Below are 25,899 nucleotides of genomic sequence, written 5' to 3'. Positions count from 1 at the left end.
TACGTAATTATATCGATCTATTTATCTACCCATATATTATAATATATATACATATATACTAGGTGTTTCAAAAAACATTTCCCACTTTTGATCATAAATATTTCAAAAACTATTCATTCGATAAAATTGTCATTGATATGAGTAATAGCTGGATAGTGTACAATTTAGTTGAAGGTGATTTGCACGTGAAAATATAAATCAGTTTCATTAAATCTAAGATTGATTTTGAAGCAAGGTTTCACATTTTGGTCAAATTTTAACCCTCTGTACAAAAATTGAACTTCGCACAGGAACCAATGATGTGTATGTGAGTGTGTGCTGACAATGGCCCTGAACAATGGACATGCCTGAACCACCTGTTGACTAGGCGTCAGTCTGGCACTCCCTGGCACATGAATGCTTAATCAATAATTCATGTGGATTGCCCTGGGCACTGCTAGTCTGAATTCATGCACGGTAAAGTGCTTGCAAACACCACATTTCATTCCAGCTGGCAATCATTTTCAAATTTTGCTTCTGACATATCACTAAATTTGGGATATAAATAAGCATAAATGATCTAAAATTCCTCATTTTAATACAACTGTCTAATGATTAAATAGTCTGACAAATTTGTCGCTTTTTCGATAAAAAGAGATCATTTTTGGTAAAGAGTTCAGCAGCATTTATCATTGGGGCGATTTGTTTCAGAGTAGATTTATTCAAGGCTCCATATACACAAGTGTATACTCTAATTGATTTTCTTTACTTCCTGTCACCACGTTTACAATAGAACAGAAGGTATTCATTGTAATTTTGTTTTTCAGAAGTAGGGAGAGCACTGACGCGACTCAACGACAGTATCGACAGGCGTTTGACTTTACACAGATACTGCCAGAGGCTGAATAAAGACTAGCTGTGATAGTGGAATTTCTCATGAATGAATAATGAAGCATTCAAACCCTGGCCATTGTTCAGGACCATTGTCAGGGTGTTAACCACACACTCCCATACACACCCATTGACCCCTGTGCAAAGTGAAATTTTGTACAGAGGGTTGAAAATAGAGCAAAGTCTGGAACCTAACTGTGAAATTAATCATGGATTTCATGAAACTTATTTAAGCTTTCATATCTAAACCACCTTCAACCAAATTGTACACTATTCATCTATCATTCATATCAATGACAGTGTTATCTGATATATAGTTTTTGAATTATTAAGAATCAAAACTGGGAAATGTTTTTTGAAACACCTAGTATATATAGATATATATATATATATATATATATATATATATATATATATATAAAGTGGGTATGTATGTGTATGTATAGGATAGGTGCACAAATGTATATGAGCATGGACATGTATGTATGTGTATATAATAAATACCCTATAGCCCGACCAGACGCTTGTACAGCGACTGGGCTGCTGTGTATAGTTAGTGTATACCATGTGCCTTACCATTACTGTGCACATTTAACCACGAGATAATATCTTGTTATTTCATGTCAGATAATCACATAGTCATGTAGAATGCTTTGTATTCATTTATTACTATTTTTCATAGTGCATATTCGGTCATTACTACGGTAAAGGCCCCTGAACGTGTTAACTTTCATAGCAGACTCATTTATTATCATTTCTGATTGTAAAGTAGTTGGAGTGGTACACATACACTCTGTAATTTTCCCTTTTCCCCTTACCCTTCCCTCTCTCTCTATCCCTTATTTTATCCAGAGTAGCTAAGTATAGGGTCTCCATACCGTCAAGCCTCGGCTTATTTTGGAGACCCTTCTGTTTAAGTTCCCTAAGCTGTTTGTACTTGTTTTGTTTCAACTAAAAACTATGTGTCGATATATTGTTTGTCATAGATGACTTGTACACAATCATATCTGATGTAACGGAACTAAGCAGAAATAAATCAAATCAAATCAAATCAAATTATGCAAAAGATTTATAATATGTTACTTTGTTCTATTAAAAGCCATATCTTAGTTTTTTTGTAACTTTCCTTTTTGATACATTTCTATTTTCTGTTTTCGTCGTTATCACCATTCTCTGATAACATAATTATATACGTTTGTTGCTTTTGATTTAAAAATGATCATTTAAAAAACATTCTAGAGCTTCTCACCGTAATTTACCACTGTTTGCGTCATCATGTTTCACTTATTTTTGTTTTCTTTCACATTTTCAGTTCATTTTTTTTTTTTGCAAAGGCAACAGGAGAAGGTTGAAAATGTGACTCATCTTATATCACGCCTTCTTCTTTTTCTCGTCCGTCTTACTGTTCACAAAGACTGTGGCCATCCATCACCAAAGTTGCAATCACCGAAGTTGCAATTACTTGACAGAGCTGAATTTTATTACAGACATCCCAAACAAGATGAACAAAGACACGGACAGTAAATTCGGGTATCCAAAGAGGCATTGGTGTGATTATTGATGCAGTGTACAGCGAAATCCTGTCACAAGGACGAACTTTATAGACGTGACTTCCGTTTGAAATTAATCTCATAATTATAACAGAATTTGCGGGACAGCTTACACTGAACAAGTTGAGAATGCTCTATACATCATCGTGTCCTGGAGGTTTTTCTTTTTACCATCCTAGGTTAATTGCATACATATAGATTTCATTTATTATACTTTGTGATGTACTATGCACTTATCTTCTGTTAAAAAAAAAATGTCGTACTTACATGTTTTGTTGAAGATAGAAAAGAAATGAACGAAGGAATGACCCGATAAATGAATGCACTTTGATATAGAACATAACATCACTCTACTTTGGTTGTTGAGTAATTGTTTCCCCTTTTTATGAGAGGGGTGCACGGTTGTGGCTACAATACAATAGTTGTGAGCGAAAAAGGCATACTCCATTAAGATACTGACAGTCTTGAAGAATGTCATTAAAACGCTTTAAAAAATGATGCCCTGTCACCTTGAATGCTGCATGTAACCTTATGATCTATAGAGTTAGATTCTTTGACCCTATGAGACCACGAATCCTCGATCACTTCTTCAATAACGCCATTGTAATTGTTGTTCATTTCATTTTTCAAGCAGGGACATATAGAACACTGTGTGTTTATGTATAGGACAAAGTGCAACATGTATGAGGAAGAATGGAGGGGGTGGGGTGGGAGAGAAAGAAGCTGACTTTCTGAGGACTCTGAGGGCGCTAGTCTAGTTTGTGACTTCTGTGGTTTGTGATCGATGGCCTCTTCGTCACACTCGACTGACATCTCCACTTTGCACTCTCTTTGGACGATGACGATGACCATGATATGCAAAGACCAAACCGACGTCCGTGGAGAGTGGAGTTGAAAAGAGGAAGGGGCAGACTCCATGGCAATCATGAAAGACATGCAGACCATATGTACTTTCAGCTCCACTTTCAACTTTTATATCCCCACTCATGTATAAGAAGAGCGCCGTTGCAGAGTATAGAGGAGATGGCAAAATTGAGAATGGTGCAGAAAGTATACAGAAGAGAAGAGTATGAAAATGAGAACAGTGGAGGAGAAGAATCGGATTATGGAATGACGATGATATACCAGTGGAGAGAGAAAAGGAGTGGGAAAAGGACATACTGAATTGAGGAAAAGGCAAAATGGAGGAGAGAAAAGCGGAGTGCAAAATATTAGGAAGGACTTAAAAGTATAGGAGAATGCGCAATATCTATAGCAATAAAAAATATATACACTTGTACATAATTATATATATATATATATATATATATATATATATATATATATATATATATATATACATAATAATATATGCCTATATCACAGAAAAGTGAACTTAGAAAACAGCAATTAAAACAACAAGGAATAATGGTTTCGCTTCCAATTTCATTTCAATTCAATTTTTATTTCGAATTTCACATTTTTGTTTTTGGTACAATTTCAAGGAAAACAAACGAAAAATGTATTTTAACAAACATACATGTATTGAACTATATATTCAAAATAATTGTATTTTTCGTAGAGAGAGGCCAGCGCAAAAGACAAGGTTGAACAGAGATGTGGGGCACTCAATAAATCTCCATAAGCTCTATAATGATGAATGGAGAAAAGCGGACATGAAGAATAAAAAGACCAGAGAGGGAAGAGGAGAGAGAGAGAAAGAGAGAGAGAGAGAGGGGGGGGGGGGAGAGAAGAGGGCCAACTAAAAATGAAAGACTTGTAAAGCAGCATTACAGCCTGTGTCAACTTTTCATGTACATAAAAATTATTATGATTAGTGTTTGGTCAAAAATTATGTAGCAGCGAGGGGAATGTGACCCCAAGCCTCCCCCTGGAGTTTTTCAGGGGGTGGGGGAATCGTCCCCCACTCCCGATATACAAAAAAAAAGGAAGGTAAACACTTTTTCAAGTGCATATTTTTCACAGAAGATTTTGATAAAAATCTCGTGTCGTATACCATATTAAAGGTTATTCAATTGGCTATCGACCCTGGTAGGTTAATACAAAGGGAAATTTTACGCATGAGTGAGCACATTCGTTTTTGTCTTCCAAGGCACAAAAGTAAAAATGGTAGAATTTGACATTTTAGTCATTCATTTGCAAATGCCCTTCAAGATAGCAATGATAACAAAAGACCAATATGACACAACGAGAGACATGAATGAATAGCAAAAATAAGTTTTGTTCCCTTGTAATGCCTTCAAAAAAGTGGAAAACTAAAGGGGGAAAATAAGACTTTTCTGTCCACTCAGATTCAAATGACGTGGGGAGCAAGCCGCGAAGGTGGTTAAATGGACAGATTCTTTTTATATGTTTTATTTTAATTTAGGAATTTAAGAATTCATGAGACAAATTCAAGAACCAGTTATCATTTTCACTGTGCTTAATTCGAAAAAAAAAAAACCATTCAAATTTCTACCATATATGTTAATACTGCCTCTTCTCTACTGTTATTTGAATTTGGATTTGACAGAAGATTCTTCAATTTCTCCATTATTTTTTTGTCTTTCTTAATCTTTGGGGGCTACACAGACATTAGAGACCAATGGGTAATTTTTCCAAATCAATTTTTGTTTCTTATTGTGTTGGATTTGTTCTTTGTTCTCATTGTTATATATGGAAGAGCACATATTACGCATGTATGAGAACTTGTCCATTTTTGCAATTTTTACTTATGTGCCTTGGAAGAGAAGAACGAATATGTTCACTCATGCATAACGTTTCTCTTTTTATTGGCCTACTAGGGTGATAACCAATTAAATTGCCTTTAATATGGTACATAAACCATCAATATTAGCCTAATATTCAATGAGAAATAAGAACTTGAAAAAGGTTTTACTTTCTTTTCTTGCTGAGTGTATTTATTGGCATTTTTGCTAGAATTCGTACCTGCGAAACTATTCAAAAGAATTAGTATTTTTATAGCAAATTTTTTTTACCCAAAGTGTGCAGCAGATCGTTGAATTTCAATCCTAAAAAAAAAAAGAAAAAAAAGAAATTTAGATGCAAAAGCTCCCTCATGATGTAGAGGGGGACACCCCATCCCACATGAGCACCCTCCCTCTTCAGATATAGTACACAATGAAGACACGTGTGTATATATATATAGAGAGGTGATGACAGATATTACAATAATTTAGCCATTTACATTATCCCCCAATACTCGGGCTTTTTGTTCACTTCCTTTTCAATGAAAGATTTGCAAATGCTCCGGAAAAAAAAGCACCACTTGTCAGTCTCTGACTATTACCATAGTAACAGTCAGTGACCAGAGCTTCTCAGCCAATCAAAACCAAGGATTTTTCTGAAACTGCCTGAGACTGACAACTTGTCAGGGCTGAAAACTTTCATGAAACGGTGCCCAGTTCTAAAAATGCAAACGCTCCCGCCCCTTATTGGTTCACCTCGATAAACTTGGTTACGACACACACGCGGATAAAGAGCAGACAGATGCCACGATTTAGCTATACACTTTGCTTTGTCCCTGAATATTCCTTTTTTTTTTTCTTGCATTTTGGACTGTTCATATCTTGCAAATCAGTCCACCAAAAGTGTGCACCAGATCAATGAATTTTAACACATTGTATTCTAAAAACGCAAAGCTCCCTCTTGCGTGTGAACGGGCCTTTTGTGAAACCAGTGAGGTGGAAGAGATTTACCGTAGAGGCCATCCAGTTTATCAATACGAGGGGTATGGCTTCATCCAAAGAGATTTTCCCGGGGAGGAGAAAAATCTCTTTGGCTTCATCCAGAGCGGGTTGATAGATCTATCAACCCCCTCTGGCTTCATCTGACTAACGCCATCTACAGTTTTCTAACAGTCCAATGCGTCGTCGTAATCGGGAGGGTGGATAGCAAACCGCAGTCGCGTTTACACGTACACTAGAACACTGATCAAATTCAGGAAGTAGCGGTGAAGTGCTAGTTATGCTATCGACGGTAGATCTACGTACATACCGTATACCACACCATCTCGCAGAGTCCTTGAGAAAGCATACAGCCGCTCATCTCAGCAGGCTCGTGGTATCTTGTCGGTCGGTGTTTACCCTTTGCAGCCATTTCCGCGTCTGTAGTATAACTACCGCACGCTTGTCGTTCGTTCAGTCGATACCTAATTTGGTGCACGAGTGGCATTTTCGGAAGAGCTTTCTAAAATCTATGCTGGTGTGCACAAGGGGGTGGACTTAATAAATGGTCAGTCAGCTTTGTTTAGCCCGGAGAAGTATTTCCAATCTGGTTCATGATGCTGCCAACAGGTTAAATTACGACTAAACCTCTCCAGACTTTAAGGGGTAACGTTAGCTGGCTATCGACAACAACAGGTCGCATGATTTTTATTTTCCGTCAATCAGGGAGGTAGAAGAGAGAATCAGTCTTGGATTTACTTGTTTACATGCACTTGCGACTTGATCTTTGTCTGAGTTGGATGCTAGTACTTCTACGGTGAAGTTACAACACACGAATTCAGCAAACGGTACCGGTAGCTGAAGTCGTCGTCGCGAGGGTGCAGTGCAGTGGTACCGTGCCGGGCGATTGCGTGCCAGTTTGCCGGTTGTTTTGCCGTTGCAGCTGCAGCCAGGAGGGCCGGCTGGCTGGAAAGTGGTTGCCTGCACTTTTGCCCTACCACACAAACAGGATCAAGGTGATTATGTGTAATTATACATGACATCCAGCAGGAATAGCAGTGAACTGACATTCAAGACTTGAACAACAACATCTTCAAGACAGAAATCATGTCTTCAGAGATCTACGGTGGAGGAGGAGGAGATACACTACCATCAAAAGTGCAAAGATGGGGAGTGCTTTGGAAGAAGCCTTTCAGTCAAAATGGCTCCACAAAGTGGGCAAAAAGGTATATTTCTACAGCCCAACTGTCATTGCATGTTAAAAGAGATTTGTGACAGTCTGTACTATTAAAACTAATAAATAATGTACTGTAGGCTTATTGTCTGATCTTTAGTTGAAAGTTATTTATCTACTGGATAACTAATGGATATTTTTGCGGGAGTAATTTTCACGCTCGGCTGGGTAAGCAGAGTTTCGCATGTTTTTAATTCTACGGAATCAAGACATCAAGTAGACCTATGTCTAATAGGTCTATAAGTGTGCGAAATGTGCAAAAATTTCAACACCGAGAAAATTTCCACTTTTACAGTATGACGTTAACTAAGTATACGTACACAGTCCTGTCGCTGTACACAAGTGTTGCCGTGCTGGTGCGCGGGGACGCCGTGCAAAGCACGGCGTCTGGTCGGGCTAGGTGCGCGGGGACGCTGTGCAAAGCACGGCGTCTGGTCGGGCTAGACATTAATTAGACCCTATCAGTAATCTTAATATGCAGCAAGTCGCACAGTGTGTGGTTGGGCTATGAGAGTAGTATAGTATGTGAATAATATGACCTACATTGGACATTGTAGTGTAGCATTTGTTTAATAGTCGGTACTATAGTATCCAGGTACAGTCAGTCAAGTAAATCTTGGGTAAGACTTCCATATGTACCCCCCCCCCCATTATTATACACTTACATTGTATGAGGCATGGCCTTTCTGGTCTTGCTGCAATCGCCTAAGAAGTGCTGTTGGCCGCTGCAAAAGTAACCTACCAAAGTGGGGGTATAGTGAGAATGATGACACCACCTGCCTGTGTGGAGAGGAGCAGACTATGCAACATCTCCTGGTCTGTCCACTTCTACCAGAGCCTTGCACAAAGGGGGATCTGGCAGCTCTAACGCCCTGTGCCAGGCAGTGCATCCAACATTGGACTGGACGAATCTAGCGTTCCATTCTGCGTATTGACTCGAGAAGAAGTATTGTATGAGCTTCCTCTGAAGTCCGCATTTCACTGCCTTGGACACCGAGATCAATGTTACCCTAACTCCAACCCTAACCCTAATCCTAAACTGAGTAAACTCTAATGCTAATCCAAAAGCCATTTAAACTTATTCGTGTTACTTATACATAACGCATAGCGGGGGGTACATATGGAAGTCTTGCCAAATCTTGTTACAAATGTAATACAGATTGGTCGTTCTGTACATTGTATCTACTTCAATGTTGCAGTGAAACCATCCCAAAGTTGGGCTGGTAATGCTAACAGTCTTGGGGTAGACTTCAGCATTAGAATTCACATTCTAATTCTAAACTGAGGACATTTGTAAGTGCAGTTCTACACCGCATGCGAGTTGATCTTGTTTGAATATAGACTCTAGAGTCACCCTATAGTAAAAACAGAGGGAACGGAATGATAGGCCTATAATGATAGAGATTTTGTTTTTTTTTCGAAATCAAATCAAAACTTAAAGTTCAGGAATTTCTATTTTTAACTTGAAAAGACTTTCTTATGTCCCCCATCCACCCCTCTTATTTTGCCATACTGCTCTACACCACCCTACCCTTGTCAGCTTACACATGGATGCAGCCGTCCCCACCTCTTGCCCAATAAATGCATGCGTACAGTGTATGCATCTGTGTGTGAAAGCTAACAAGGTTAAAGTAATGTAGAGTGGAATGACAAAATCAGTGGGGGACATAAGAAGCCTTCCTCACAGCTTAAAGTGAGATATTATATTTTTTTTTTTACTTAACATTCTGTGTAACTATCTGAATTAATTTTTATTAAAGTCAACCTTTAAGTAAAGTACATTCTGTGGAATTGCACTGTGCTTTCAATATCCAAATGCTAACCTAACCACCGAAAATTTAAGAAGATCTATAGAAGATATATGAGTGAGAGAAAAAGCTCAGTATTTCACAAAGTGGGTGATTTCAAGTTGGATACATGATCTGATTTACATTGTAAGTGCAAGTCTCAACACCAGCACCAACAATAATCCCAAACTTGAAATCAATAGATGTAAGCAGGTTGACGCTAAAACTTTACTTTTTGTCATAAAATGCAATTCCTGCGAGACTTCGCAGTGGTGTGGAGATAGCATTAGTGTTGGGCAACAATTGGTATTGCTTGCATAGATCTGACCATGGATGTTGGAGCTCGAGTTATGGAGGTTACACTCAGCACCAGTGCCAGTGAGTACTAGTACAGCTCTACTACTAGCAGTAGCACAGAACTTGAAGTTACCCAGTGTGAAATATTGCAACGGCTTTGATTCTGCTGCCCATGTTTTTCCCAAGGAGAGAGTTACTTTATACAGCTGTAATAGAACTGCAGTGACATCAGTACTTGTAGATTTCGTCAGGTTATTCCCTCAACTCCGCAACCTCGTAAATGCCATAAATTTACATTCAGAAATGATTGCTTTTGATAATGAGAGTTGGAGATTAGTCAAACTGTAAGCTCTGGGAAAAAAGAAAGAAAATGAGAGTCGCACCCTTGAACTCACAAGTACAATGTGTAGCATTTTTCATGCAGGCAAACAGGAACTCAGCCTTTCACTTTTCATACTAGTTGGGAGAGTGATCTAGAATCAATTTAATGAGTCATTCTTGCCACATTCTTTGGTAGCAGGTCTAATGCAGTGAAAGGGGGGGGGGGGGGGGGGGGTATGTACAGTAGGTCACTGTATATTAAATGTCCAGGCACCTGTCCACACTGATTACAAGGTCCCTACCTGAATTCTTTGCAGATATGTGGTTTTGTATTCACTTTCAGTGCCAGAATATTCATCTCTAAATGTTTTTTTTTTTTCTGCTGTGTTTAGGCAGCAGAATATGTATGCTTGTAATAAACCCTGTGTAGATATGCAGACTTATCTTTTACATTCTCATCTATTCTGTATCATATGTACATACTTGTAGCTTCTCCAAACTATCATCCTGCAGAAAAAGAGAATGTGCGTTGTCCTGGAGTATTAGATTGTAATTTCCTTTCATTTCAAACAAAACTGTAGAGATGAAGAAAGAACTACAGTATAGAATGTAGTAATACCACTGACAAAGACAATTATCATAATTTGGACTCTTCCATCCTGAAAAAATTCCTACTGCATCATTACTAATCTGAGATTAAAGGTCAAGTGATACAAACACCGCTATAGGCTTCAATTGCATGAGAAAAATCATCAAGTTCAGAAACGCATCTACAGTGTAACTATCCATGGAGGCATACGCATGTGCTCTGACTCATTTAACAACTTACAGGTGACTGGAAATAGTACACGAAGAGCTTAACTGTTACATGTGTGTAGAATTTTGCATGATTGCATGGTCTTTACTACAACTGTCTTTGTGTCTGTACCTTTGATGGTCTCTGTAAAAATATGCCCAGTCATGGAATATATATACTCATTCTCCATGTAAGAAGCCACAGTTGTTGGCAGTTCCCCAAATTTGTGTGTGCTCTTGTGGAAAGCCAAATGTAGAAGAACATGGGACAGTGCCAGATGAATGACTAATACGAGAGTCATCCCATCCCGGATTTGTCTCCCAATTTCTATTTAAATCTTGTCAAAGCCTCCTCACTGGGGTGTAAAATCTGGCAGGAAATGGACCTGCACTTATCTTTGCTTTAAACTTAAAGTTCGGGGAGAGAGTAAGAATGCGGTAGGTGGTACAATGTATGTGAGGGAAGTTTTCCTTGGCCCATCCCCACACTTTATCTGACCAGAGCACCTGACTTGGGTAGCCTTAATCACTCTAGATGGCCAGGGGGACAGTTATCACTTATTTGTGATTCAGGAAATTTGACATTTCCTCTTGTCTCTGTGACCTAAATTAGAGGTACACATCCCCTGTAACAATTTTGTTTTCTTTTTTTAAGAGTGTGTTAAATTGAACACCGGTACCTGGCTGAAAATAATCAGTGTAGAGCTTGAAGATTCAAGCAAACTGGTTCACAGGGAAAGATTAGACCTCGGTGCGATGTTACGTCTCAGTTGTAACTAAATGTCAAATATTCTGAAAGGTGTTGCGTTCATTAATTTTGAGGCTAATTTTGAAAGCAAAGTATGCATTATGTTGAGCTTATGTTGAGCTTAATTGAATAAATTAATGATTGGGAATATTGTGTCTATGATAGTTATAGGCTGAATAGGCAACACTTCTTTGTAGAATGGTAATTTGTGTAATGTCAAAGTTAACATGCTTTTATTTGGATCAAACTTTCACCTCTTTCTTAAACATTCTTTTCCACTGTAGGCCTCGTGAATTTTAGATGTGTATACATGATGACAGAATGGAAGTAACTGTAGAAAACTTTTTGTTATATTATACATTGAAATATACCCCTGTGGTGTTTAGTTAAGGAACAACCAGGTTCAAAACTTGTCAGTGGGTGTATCATTGTCACAAAGATTATAACAGGGTGTCCCAGTTCCTCAAGGTTTACATAGCCTTACGTGTACTCTGTTGACTTGTAGATATTGGGTAAAGGCAATGTCCTGTGTTTAAGGGTGCTTAGTTAATGTTTCAAGTATCTCCCAGTTTTCCCCACCACCTGTTCTGTAGAGGAGCTCATTGCTCAGTCTTTCAGGCTGTAATCACAACTCCGGGGCTGATGTAGATGAATGATTTCTGTCATTGGAGTCACAGACAAGAGATCCTCATAAATCTGTAATGATAATTAGGTTTGTCTGGATATACTGGGAATGTCATGTTACAATTTGCTGAACATTCACAAAGACAAACGCACATTACTAATTAAATACTATACACATTAGCCATGCGTGTCATTGCATTGTAGGGACATTATTATAATCATCTGCAAACAATGGGGCAGCCTTCGGTGCAAATTGCTATTCCATTGTAAAGAGCAAAGACAAATGCCTGTGACTAGGTACTTTCACTCCCCCCCCCCCCCCCCCCCCACGTAGAGTTGAGTCATGGATGTGCTCTCGCATGTATTCTCTACTTGATAATGATGTGCGGAGGAGTCCCCTTCAGTGCATGATGTTTGTGAGAGGTTTCTTTCCTTCCCCATTAACTCTGTGATGCATCTGGATTGATATGATATCAGCAGTAGTTTTTTTTTTCTAGCCACTAGGCATGAATAATTCTGTCCAGTTCTGATAAATATGTTGTGCTCCTTGATGCAATAAGGCTGGATAGCACAAAGACTTGTTGAATTTCATCTCAAGTTTATTGAGAGTTGAACCCATCAAAGCTGATTATATGCAAGCAGTAAAGATAGCATCTAGTTTCATTTACCTGTTCTGTGTAGATGGGAGCAGGGAACTGAAATATTATGGATAACCTAGGAAGTGTGCAGTCAACCATTTTTAATGCATATGTAGACATCAGAAGGGTATACTTTCCCAAGGAAATGACCTGTTCTCTTGTCAGGTTTCAAGCTGGTGATTAGTTAAACCAAGTGGCTCATGATGCATAATGTCACCAACTTTGGAGAGGAAGAGTTGATGTATCATAAAAAACAATAATTAATGTCAATATTTCTATGTCAACAAGATACTTTATGCGGGGCTCGACACTTAACTTTTTTCTCTGATTGCCCCACTAAAATCTTTAAATCTGACATTTTTATGGCCTGAAAAAGAATTGTGCTGTCCCGAAATAAGCAGAACATGGCAATCCATTTTGAATCTCAAGTGCCGATCGGGGCACCAAAAGATAGCTTTTATGGAAATTTGGTGGCCCAACATCAATTTTTAGAGGTCCCTGGCCATTGGGCCTCTGCTAATGTCGAGCCCTGATATATGCATACCATGTACAATCGTTTAGTAACCATGCTTGCAAGCATTTTATTGCTTCTCTAGTGCTCGATCACTTGATGTAATCTGAACTTTAGACCACTTCAAATCATACCAAAACATTCAGGAACAGAATTCTGTGAGCCATTCATGTGGTACACTTACTGTACCACTTTGATTAGATCATCCCACGGGTTTTAAGGAGCATGCTCACCTCTTTTGTATAATTTTCTGTTTTGCATGCAATGATTTGTTTGCAATGTACTTTTATGTCTCATCTCCAGGTTTTTCATTGTAAAGGAAGGCTTCCTCTTGTACTACTCCGAGAGTGAAAAGAGAGACTTTGAGAGAAAACGGACATTTAACATGCATCCAAAGGTAAATGAACTTCTAAATTTCTCGTTGATAAACAAAGGTCAGTACTCTTGTTGTCAATATTGAATGCCATATTCATGTATAAATTTAAGGTTTTTCATGTTAGCAAGGCAATTACAGGGGATTCATGTTTTCTGGTTTTTTTTTTTTTCTCATAATGGAGGAGCATGCTATATCATGTGATAATAGCGAGCTTTATCTGCAACGTACACGCCAAGACAATGCAGCCTCCTGGGTTGGACAATGAAACAACTGTCTCGCGCATGGGCAGAATAGCATTTCTGGCCTAATTAGCATCATCTTAGTGGTCGCGTGGCAGATCTAAAGCTTGATAATTATTCAAAGTTGACATCTTATCTTTGATGTACTAGTACATTTTAAGGCATTTTATACAAATTTATGAGTGATTGATAAGTACTGCAGAGAAGTTACTGAATACAAAATGTACTATACACAGATGAAGTTGAAATTTCATCCTTGATGTACATGTGTATGGCGCATTCAAGTAGGAGTGTCTTACTGTCATAGAGAAGATATTGAATACTGTACATACCATGTATTGTCTATGCAGTTGGAAAGTAACATAAGCATGTACATAAACATGACTTAACTTTCCAAAGTTGTTTGGATGGAATTTAGTAAGATGTGAAAGTGCATTATAAATGCATACCTCACATACACAAGTACATTTTACTCCCATGCAAAGTTCATGTGACTTGTGTAGGAATAAAAGAAGGAAAAATACCCTCTTTTCATAGCGAGGGAGATGAAGTCAAGAAGGTTAAGAGACTGTGTCATGTGACTTGGTTTGCCAAAATTCTCATTTTGCTGAGCAAATAGACCCATGAGGGTTCATTGTTGTAGAACTTTTCAAAGTGGTCGACCTCGACTGCATGAGTGAGTGGTGACGAAATGATAATACAAAGACTGCGTGACGATGTTACATACGTGCATCGTAGCCACTTCAAAGCAAGTGTTTCACTTTTGATTTCTGTTCGCAAATATCTCCTTACAATATTTATAGCAAGTGTACAATACATTGGATACAAAGGGCTTTAAATAGTGAATATGGATTGTCAGAAAATTGTGACTACTTTCTGTTTGTAAAGATTAAATATCTGGAACTCTTGTATCATGTTGTAAACATGAATGAACAAAATTTAGAGAAAGTGCCCAAATTTTATAGAAAATTATTGTTATAGAGCATATTTCATATAAGTGGTAATATCATTGAGCCATTCTATTTATACATAACTAATATTTTGTTTGAATATTGTTTAAATAGGATAAGTCGTAATGTGATTTTCATTTCAAGCCTATGCTGCATGGAATTATTTCATTTTTACATATTATTGGTGTAAAAGAAATTTATTTAGAAAAGGTTTTTCAAATTTACCCTCGTGTATCTAAATTACATTGGACTGAGCAGAGAGTGGAAAGAAACCTGATCACCAGCTTGAAGTGTTGTTTGCCAGATTACTTTTGTTTAGAGTAAAGCTGCCGAGGAAGGATCTTCGTGATTTGTTGTTCTTTTTTACAGTGAAACTTGGCCTGCCTGGCAATGTAAATTATTACTTTTGGCATGACATACTTGACCTATTTCAGGAGGAAGATGAACTGGAGTTTATTAAGCCCATTGTGACATATATCCAATTGTACGGTTTCGGATCCCAGCTAATCTCAGTTCCTTTGCTATTGGTGTGGTTTTATCCCTATGGGGAGTATTTTGTGCTTCAGTCTGATCAGTTTAAAAAACAAAAACAAAACAAAAAACAAAGAGAGAGCTTTGAGTAGCAATTCCACAACCAGCCAGTGATCAGTTTTGAATGATGTTATAAGTTAGGGTGAATGAAAACACACCTGCTGACTTTCAACCCCTCTGTGATACTGCCAAATCTTCAGGTATACCTGCTCTTTGGTATGTCTTATTTGATATGATTATACCAGTATCGCCAAGCATTTGATGCCTATTGATACAAACAATCTGCTGGAAGTGATGAAAATGTAATTAACTTCCGCAGTCATTTGATTTGTAAATAGTGTGTGCATATTATGTGTGTTGGCCCAATTTTGTTGGCCCAATTTTGTAAAAGCAATTACCGGGTATCTGGTTTCATGTTGAGATAGACCTTTCTTTCTTCCTTGTACTACTGGTACGTAGTGGTAGAGGAGACATATCATGAGATTACCTGTTGCATAGAACTTTTGTTGAAATCAAACATATTGACAAAATTAAACATAATTTGAATCAAACCTAACTGAGGATCAAACCTACGTTTAAAGGTTTGATTTTTTGCTGTTAAAACGAAATGAATATGCATGAATGAGCCTAAATCTGATATTCACTTCCCCTGGAAAAGAGATTTATCGCACTTTGCTATAGGCAGCAAGATCGTCTAATACTTTGTAAACCTCTGGTAGATAGCGAACATGATACAGCATGCAAAAGTTTGTGAACTTTCACCTGTATGATCATACTCATATTATATAAAATTCTGCTAGAGATTTTTGAACTCTGTTGACAAACAAAATATGGCAAGTACATCATATAACGCAGTCTTATTTCACTTCATCGTACATTCGCTCGCTGAGCAGCTGAATTCCAGGTGCCTGTAGCTCTTGCTGTGTGTACTCTTCCCTGAGAGTTTCCTGTTGCACTTCTCTCAATATTTTTGAGGCACTTGTATGTTTGATTTAAAGCGCATGTTTGATGTTGATCCACACATAAACTTATGTGCGGTTCGTGGTACTTATGTTTGATCTTTATGTTTGAAATCAAACATAACTCTTTCTGCAACGTACACAGGAAAATCAAACTTTATGTTTGATTTCTTAACTGATGTTTGATTTTAGAGTTTAGCGTGACAAGGCAAAGATCATCTTTATTAGTCTGATATGTTTTTCATCATATAATACATGCAGACTTAGACACCAACTGCTGCCACTACCTGTATGTGATATTGCTTTCAATGCCTGTGAACTTACTGGGAGTCAATTTGAGGTTGACCATTGCGACAGTATTTGAAGGACATTGGCCCTTTTCGAGCCAGAAAAACATACTGCTCGTGACACAGCTTGCCTTTACTTGGCAAAACAACTCTACATGTATGATATACCATGCTAGATACTACAGGGTACTCGCAGGATATTTGATTTGGCTTGCAGCATTGAGTTATGTTTGCTGGAAATATTGCTTGATATGCCATGCATTTTGTTTTGTTTTGTTGTTTTTTTAAATCAAGGGTAATAGGATAAGACAAATTGATGCAATGTAGGCCTTAGTGGTTGTAATTGCAATGTAAAACCAAAGTAATAGGCGCTACACAGTGCTTTTGACCAAGAAGGAATATGTAGGCGATATGACACATTTTATGTTAATTGGGGAAGACTTGTGTGTGTTGGTATCTCAAGAATGTCAGCCATCTCCTGACATTGATGTAAATGAAATCACATCCAAATATGTAAGCCTATATCGCATGTGTATATTTTGAATGTATATTTTGTTACATTTCACATCAAACTAATCACTAACTTAAGTGCATTCAAACAAATCTTATTTTCTTCATTTAATTATTTCATTGAATTCTATGTATCATCAGTTTGCAGCATGTGTGAAATAATCCCCCAAATATCAGAATAATTAGATGATGTATTGTTTCAGTCCAGTAAATGTTCAGGTGATCTGTAGTGATGATACTGTGTTTTTCAATAAACATGGAAAACATAATGTTTATGGAATGATACTGGTAGTATTATACAATAGTATGGTATCGCTGGAAATGTCAACATCATCACATTGTTTGTGACTAAAAAAAGAGTAGGCCTACAGTTTTACCCTGAATGACTGACAAGCGAGTAGCACATGGAAAACCCACCAGCAACTGAAATGCCACATTATGGCTTGTCAGTTTCTGTTTTGTACAGTCTGTATTGTACATTGTCAATTATGATGAGGTATTTTATGTGATGAAAAAATAAGCCATTTTAACAGACTGCATGGAAATAGTGACAGCATTTGATATCGATGTGTCTCCCCCCTTCCCCCCCTTTTTGCGACAGGTGCTTACTACATTTACAGAGTTTATTACAGTACTTGTAATGTACTAGTAATGTGTCCACTTGTTTGTATGCAATACATATCCTCGACTCTGGCTTGTAGGAATTTTGCACCGTAGTCCCCGCTATTAAATGAGGCTGAATATTTTACAACAGCTATCGAAACTGTGCCGAGTGAGGATATCGTAGAGCTCATTGTTTAATTATATGCAGATAGCACTGAGGGTGTGAAAACAGCCAAGAGGCTGTGCAGGGAGGTATGAATGCCATGCTGCTGAGAAACACAAGGGGCAAATTAACTGGTACTGCAAACTACATAGTGGTGGCACTACTGCGCCAGCAAAGCATCGTGATCTCTTAGCTGTTTGTCCTGTACATTCCACCGCCCAGTTGGCATCACCCTGTGACATCAATGTATTATCTGTGTTGAGAGTTGGCCACCAATCTCCGGGTGTCTTGAGGAAGTTGTTTACTGGCACATTTACATGTACATGTAACTGAAATATACACCGATTCAAAAGCCGGTGCCTAAGATTCATGCATCTGGGTGTTTTATTAGCTGTAAAGACATTTAATCTGTTTGGACCATACCAAGTGAAACCGAGGAAGACATGCACTTATTGAATTGTTATATACAAGTTAATGGTGCCTTGATGAAAAAAAATACAAATAAAATAAAATATAAGAGAAAGTAAATGTGAATGTCTATATAGGCCAACAATGTAAGTGCTGCTGAAATAGGAAATCATAGTTCCTTATATGCTAATACAAGTGTACATTGTGATTTTCAAAAGAATTCTTTATCAATGAAATTTGCCCATTAAAAAAAATCTATATTTCTCTATTTCTGCCAAATATAAACAGAAATATGTCTGTCAAAATTTTCAGCACTCCCTTCCTACCTTGTAAATACATAAAATTGCAGTGAACCTGATATGGATTTATGAAATCCAATGAAATCCAAATGTAGTTAGGTTCACTCATTTTACTTTAAAAAAAAAAAAAAAAAAAAAAAAAAAATATATATATATATATATATATATATATATATATATATATACATAGCAGCACTGCATTGAAATTAGGATAGGCGCCTACTTTGTGATAAAACAGTAGTATGATCATTCAGCGAATAACACAGAGCTGTTTCAAATCTGGCATTTGTTACTTGTTGTCAAGACAGAATGAATTCTGTTCTTAGATGTGGGATATACAAGGTAGGCCCCGATTGTCAGTACCAGACTACCAATGGTAGATGATGCAATGCACAGGCATTCAGGCATTACCCTCCATGATGAGGTGACATTTTGGTCTACATTTATGTACAGCATCTTATGTCATTCCCTTATTACACTTATTACATTGTACACATCAATGACAGATGCACATGTGTGTGTTTTTACAGTTGTATGTGCACATGTAAGAGTAATACAGGTACTTTCTTTGATATTTGAATAGACAGATTATATATCTTCATGCTTTATAAATCTCATATTTTCGTTATGGTTTGCTCTGATGGCAGCTGCCATGGTAACAACTACAAATCCTAGTCCTGATTGGCTCTCGTGGTAGTTTAAAAAGGGTGGTATGCAACTATGAAAATAATATTAAAGGTACATGTAGTTTCATGGGATGGGCCAACAAATGCAGGGTTCTATTCAATATGTTTTTGCCATTCCACCTGACTACTCAGATGAATAGGTTTGGACATTGCAAGATTTGATTTGATTCTGTATTCAAGGTGAGATCTAACTCTTTTTAGTTTAACCTATAGATAGTAACACTAAGATTATTTATTGCCAAGAGAGACTGCAACTGTAGAGTGTAAAAATTAAAGATTCACATCAAACGAAACTTCCAAAGATATGTACTGTGATTGATTAAGTTTGGACTATATGGTTCATACAAAATTGTATCTCTATGGTTCATACAAAATTGTATCTCACAACTACTGGGAACTAGCTTGGTGAACTTGCAAATTGCTGGAAGATATGTGTGTACAAGTTTCATTGAACAGGTGGCTTAACGAATATGACAAGTAGATAGGCTGGTGTCAAAGTCTACTTGAAGCTGTGTTTTGTTGAAGTTACAAGTTGCTGTATGTGTTTACACCTTCTGTGTACAGAAGGCGTAGTAATCTGCAAACAAATTTACACTTGGCTCGTGTGGACTAATGGAAAGATCAAATACTGGCATTTCAGTTTGAGGAAATATTTATGTGGCTCTTGGTTGATAATGTATTAATTTCAAAGGGAAGTGGTAATAATGCAGTGTAATGGTATAGGCATAAACGAGCATTTTGAACAAGCAAGCTGCAATTTCGGTACCTTGTGACATTCAGCTTGTAATGTAGTAGTTCTGTAATTCATCTATGAAGGTGTGTTAGAGAGTTTCCGTATTGGAATACCTGGAAATGCTTCAATGTGCATACTGTGATAGTTACTGGATATGCTGTGGTTTTGCTTAGAACAAAAAAAAAAAAAAACTAACATCAATAACACAACTACAAACAAACTAAAAAACAAACAGCACTCACACAATTAAAAGAAATAATCTAGGTCGAGAGATTGAGGCAGATACATGTACTTTGCTCAAATTGACTAGTAACCTCCAAACTTTCATATCATATTCCTTGACCTCCAGACTTTTAAGTGTTTTCTTTCATTCATTTTATAGCCATGAAGTCTACCCCCAGTGAAAAGAAAGAGAAAAAAATTATGATGGAATGGCTTGTCATCATTTAAAAAAAGAGAAAAGTTGAAGAATTGACATCTATTTCTAAGATGGTCCTCCTCTCCTCTGTAACCAATACTCCTGTCAATCACTCAGTAAGTAAACTCAAATGATCATGCCTCCTCTACTTTGCAGTATTCTCGCACAAGTGTAACTTAACTTTTCATGCCGTTACCATTATAATCCTGAGTGTATAGGGGTACAAGTACTCATATTGTACCCAGTGGAAGAAGTCAATGCATTCATGTATAGTGCATATATAGTGGATTTCAGATGAGTCCATGGGCATGTCATCAAATGTTTTGTCAGATATTTTTTTTTTGGACATACTGTTTCAAGCTTATGAATACCTTGCATCTGATTGGCTGAGAGCAAATCTGTCTGAAAAAAATCATGACCACGCTTGATTACTTGATTCTATCAAATCAGTGGTGCAATTTATTTTGTATTCAAGTACCAATATTATTAATAAAGTTGACATCAACTTTGGAGAAGCGAGGAACTAAGAAATGAAAGTGAACAGAATACCATTTTTTACAGGGATGATAAAATTGAATCAATCTGAATGAAAGATTCAGTGTTACATGCTGATTATAAGTTATTACCCATTGTTTTTGGCTCCTGAGTAGGTATTAAACTGACAAAAGCAAATGTGTATGAATGGTGACACGTAAAGGTGCATGTTTTCATAAGTTCTCACATTTTTGAGCCATAGGATAGGGAAGTTCACCATTTTCTTCCAGCAAGAATGGGTTTGAACAATAAAATCTTGCTATCTTTTCAGGCATAGCCAATAGCATTACTTGCATCAGAGGTGACCACCTATTGTACGCAGACATTGTTCAAAGGATATGGAAGAGTGCTCTTTCTTGAGCCTGTAGCGCAGTTTGGACTTCACTGTTCTTAGAATCAAAGGGAAATTTTTGCTGGAAGTACCATTGACCCACCCTTTTGTATAGAAAGAGAAGTTTGGGGGAAGGAAATGGAAGCTACAAAACACAATACATTTGGATGGGTATTGTTTGCCGCCACTCTCTTGGTAAAGAATGAATGGATTTCAGACACCACAAAGTGTTAACGTCACAAAGTACAGACTGCATAGTTGTGACATTAGTGGGTTTTGTGCAGTTATATGGGATGGACTTGTCCCAGATTCAATGGATTGAATGTGTGTATTATTGTTTGTATATGTGTGCTTCTGATTGTTGTTGTGTTTTATGTGTGGTTGTTTGTTTGTTTGTAAGCCTCTAGTGTTGACGCAACAAGATTTACTATACACAACGTTGTGTTCGGTTTATTCATGCGTGCCTGTGTGCCCCACGCAAAATATGTACTGACTTTTGTATTTTGACCCGACACACCTCTAGAGAGAAATTCTCTGTCAATCTCTTCCATTGTCAGCTCTGCCATGAAGTGAAGTAAAATCTGTTCTGCAGGATTTCAAACTATGTACACATTTAGATGCATTTATACTTTGCTGATACCCATGGTAGAGGTGCAGGTCCATTTTCAAAGGGTGATAAATCCTTCAGCGTGTTCTCATTATCCATGTCTAGGGAATTTCTGTGACGATACAGTTGGATGCAGATTTGTTTCCCTGTAGACAATATTCTGTCTCACCAGAAGCTCTGTATATAAAATACAAAGTTTAGCTGCTTTATTTATAGATTTAAGAGTTATGTATGCTCTTTTGGTCACACAAAAGGAGTTTAGTCCTATGTGAAGTTACATTCGTAACTACTTTAATTCAAACCAGCTGCCCGTGAAACAGAAGGAATGCTATTTGTACCAAAGGAGAGGATTGAATTTGCAGTGGCAGGGGTATACATGCATGCACGTACTATGTGGGTGTCACTGAGAGAAATATTATCAGCTATGTATGTGTATGACATTTGACTCAAATAACCTATGTCTATACCATGTTCTTCTGTGATCTCACAATATATTGCTGCATGTACACTAAAGTATTGCAGCATTACAATACATAATGATGCACAGGAAAGATTGGATTGGTGAGAATTGGATGCGTTAGTTAAACTTTGGAACTGTTTAAACCCACGAGTGCAGCAAGTTGGGTTTAGACTGTTTCCAAAGTTAAATGTGCATCATTTGTTTTATAAAATAGGCCCGTAAATTCATGAAAATTTTCATTATGCATCTGGTACACCTACAATATAAGGCTTGAGCTATGCATTCGGATTTTACTGGACACATGGCTTAGTGTAGGTCAGTAAAATTCAATGCATGATAATTGACCAATCAGATTGCAGATGATTCTAAAGCCCATTTTATAAAACAACACGTAAAACCCTGCTGTTCCAATTACATTAAACGTGGTTATCATGACAGTGTACTAGAGTTCAGCATCAAAGTGCAGTTGACTTTGTTGACTTTGATATGTGACATACATGTAGTAATATCAGACAAACAATGGTAGATGTTTCATCTGAATTGGACAAAAAATAGAGCTATCCGATAGGAATATAACATTTATAACATTGCAATTATTTTCATTACATAATAATGTCAGTTGCAAACATGTATAAATCAGCAGAGGCGATGATGTCATGAATTTATAACAAAGTCACTTTACTCTTTCAGGAAAGAGTCATTATATTTGCATGGTTCATTAGTTAAACCTGTATACTGTCTGCTGCATGGAAACTAATGGGAAGTCATAACCGAACTCCTCCCTACGATCAATGACCTAACTGACGAGCAGCAGAGTGCTTTAAAGGGGAACATCAACTCGCAGGATTGACTGTGCAGTAAGATGACTCTGCTCTGTTGTGGCATGGTGTTTCAGTCTCGATAGAGTTGGCATGGTTAGGCCTACAATGCAAAAATTGTGGTTCATGTTGATCACATACTATGTTATGATTAAAATCAGTGTGTTATGTTTGAAATCTGTGTTTATGAGACAACAACATCTGCAATAATTAGTGCAAGAATAATATTTTATTATTATTCTTAAATCAGAGTAACCAAGATCCATTTCACTCTGTTACTACTGATAGAAAAACCCAAGTACTGTATATTTTGATAGCTTATTGAAAATTGGTATGCATATCAAATGAATATTAGTGTGTGTTTCGCTTATTGCTCAATATACGAAGGACATAATGTTGGAAAAAAGAATTGTTTGTATATTGGCCTTGACACAGTTTTCTTATCTTAACTCGAGGGGTGTATACTAGCTTCAGTGCGATCATTAAAAAATGCATATAATTTTCAGTTGTTTTCTTTGTGCATCCCAAAATTAAAGCTCAGAATTCATTGTAATTCTCATGTGATACTTGTTAGATAAGTACAACACTAGAAGCTGGTAAACATTACCTTTCATTTGCTGATGTTGCAAGTGAGAATTTTGCATGTTGCCATGGCAAACAGGCATCATTAGCTTTTCATATTATAATATTGCTTCAATTTTTTTTCTGGTGGTAAAGATGGTCTTAGACTGAGATTCATTCAATTCTGCCAAGCAGCTGTGTTTTGCCGATGGCGAAGGAAGAAACAGATTGCGAAGATTAAAAGACGTCCTGCTTCTGCGCCATGTTCTCCCCCTTGATGGTGAGTGATGGGGTACTCCATGTAGGTCATGGCTTAATCCCTTTTTTAATCCCCCATCTGTCTGTGTTTGCTTCTTAATACTTATTCAGGGCGTCATACCCCTGGGCGGTGCCGTGATTGAGGCGGTCAACGACCCCACCAGGATGTGCGCCTTTCGAATCGTCCACGAAGACCTCAATGTAAGTACCGCGCAGAGTGGTCTCTCCATTCCTTAAGAATTTCATTCAAATTGCACTTCTATGTGGTTTTTGAAATGTGTAAAGACTGCACGTGCGTTTTAGAGCTCATACATTATTGTCCATAGAAACAGGTTTTCTTTTTTTCAGAAAAAGATTTGTAAAATGGTAATGTCTTACAAAGACTTTACTAAATCCCAGTGTTCTTGCTTTGCATTCACACTGCTTATATGTTCATGTTATTTGTCTTTAATTGACATTGGTGAAAAGTGAGATATGGTTGCCCCCACAGAAGAAGTTTTTTTCAGTCATGGCAATGAAAGATTGAAACAGAATGAATAGCTGAATAACCAAGCACCCTATCCCATTTATTTCAACCATGCAATATGCAATGCATTTCAGCTCAGAGGCAGTCACAGCTAACATTTATTTTCTTTATATTCTGAGATCATCCAGCAAAGTCTTGATCTCTTCATAAGGGACAAAAATTCACAAGGAGGCAATACAATTGATAATTCTAAGTACTACCCTGAATCACATCAAGGAACAGAAACAATGGAACTTTATAACTCCAGTGTAAACAGTCTTCCATGGTATAACACTACTCTCAGGTATAGCTCTCCATTTTCATATGGGTATTTGTCTTTCTGGTGCCTGCTACACTTACAGTGACAAGTGTCATACATAAAATCCATCACAAACTTTCATGACACTCATGTGAGTGAAGACAATGAAAATGTGTATACCTGTCTGGTACATGAGTACTGTACGCACTCAGAGGAGGTGCACAGAGTGCAGGCAGTGATGCAGTGATGCTGTAGAATAGCTCGTAAAAAAAGAGAGCTTGGCATGACCGAAAGGCATCGTCACATGACTTTCTGCTTGACAATGGTAGTCATGGTGATGGGTGGTTGTTATGGTGGTGATGATGGTGGGTTGGTTTTGATGTGTGTGTGTGTGTGTGTGTGTGTGTGTGTGTGTTTGTGTGACGTCCTAGAACTCTGAGAGAGATTACAAATTATATTTACAATTTGTAGATGATGCCTGATGAGGGAGTTTCAGAATGTTTCAAATCTTGTTCATGCACATCCTAGGAACGGGACATATTCCTGAGCAACCAGAAAGCATCCCCAACAGTATCCACTACCCTTTCAACAAGTGATTAATGACATATAATTTTCAGACATGGCTTATCTCAAAATGTTACAAAGGCTGCAGAACAGGTAAAATGATGGCAAACGACTCAGAATATCTTGACGGGAACCATCAACTATAGTATCAAAAATTCAATGCAACACAAAACCACCAGCACTTGTTTAACACTGGCGACAATTCTGCATCTGATGTTAGTGGTATTTCTAGGTATTTGGTCATATTAGGCATGTCTCTTTAAGGCAAGGTAACATTGATTTGGGAATGAACTCTGTAGGTGCAGGGTATAAAATTAAAGGGACTGTACAGTACTGGATTCAGCTTGTAACATTTTGCGAGATATTTAGAAACCACTCCATGAAATGTTAAAGAGCATACAGTTCTAAGGGGAATCAAAAGTTTATTTGATGAAAATCGGTTTGAAATGACTGAGATATCTAAAAACAAGGTAAAACAAAGAGATCCTTATAAAAGTCGTGGCCTGTCAATTTTATTATGATAGCTTTTTTTTAAATACATTTTATCTCAGCCATTTCAAGACTAGTTTTCATCAAATAAACGTTGAATCCTCCTTGAAATTACATTACAATTACTCTTTCATATTTCATAAGAGGTTTCTCATTGATTTGCCAAAAAAATGTTATAAACCTGACGTCAGGTCTTGACCAAAGCTATACAACATATCTGTAGATTATGGAGGAAATCGACAAACAATGAGGAACACATTCGTGGTACCCCTTAGGTGCTCTTCCATGTCTCAAATTTAATTTGCAGGGTA

General features: G+C 37.4%; 1 protein-coding gene across 1 annotated transcript; it reads left to right on the top strand.

The window, feature by feature from the left end:
- The first annotated feature begins 6,634 nt into the window (after positions 1-6,634).
- Positions 6,635-25,135, top strand: LOC139740788 (pleckstrin homology domain-containing family D member 1-like). The gene is made up of 4 exons (XM_071651361.1): positions 6,635-7,311; positions 13,344-13,437; positions 23,883-23,972; positions 25,064-25,135. Exons 1-4 carry the CDS (start codon positions 7,193-7,195, stop codon positions 25,133-25,135), a joined length of 375 nt encoding a protein of 124 aa, XP_071507462.1. The 5' UTR covers positions 6,635-7,192.
- Positions 25,136-25,899: the final 764 nt, after the last annotated feature.

The sequence above is a fragment of the Diadema antillarum genome, unplaced genomic scaffold, assembly GCF_040938485.1.
Source record: "Diadema antillarum isolate AM-2024a unplaced genomic scaffold, OU_Dant_1.0 seq00000882_RagTag, whole genome shotgun sequence".
NCBI lineage: Eukaryota > Metazoa > Echinodermata > Echinoidea > Diadematoida > Diadematidae > Diadema > Diadema antillarum.
This window is presented reverse-complemented; position numbering and strand designations above follow the sequence as displayed.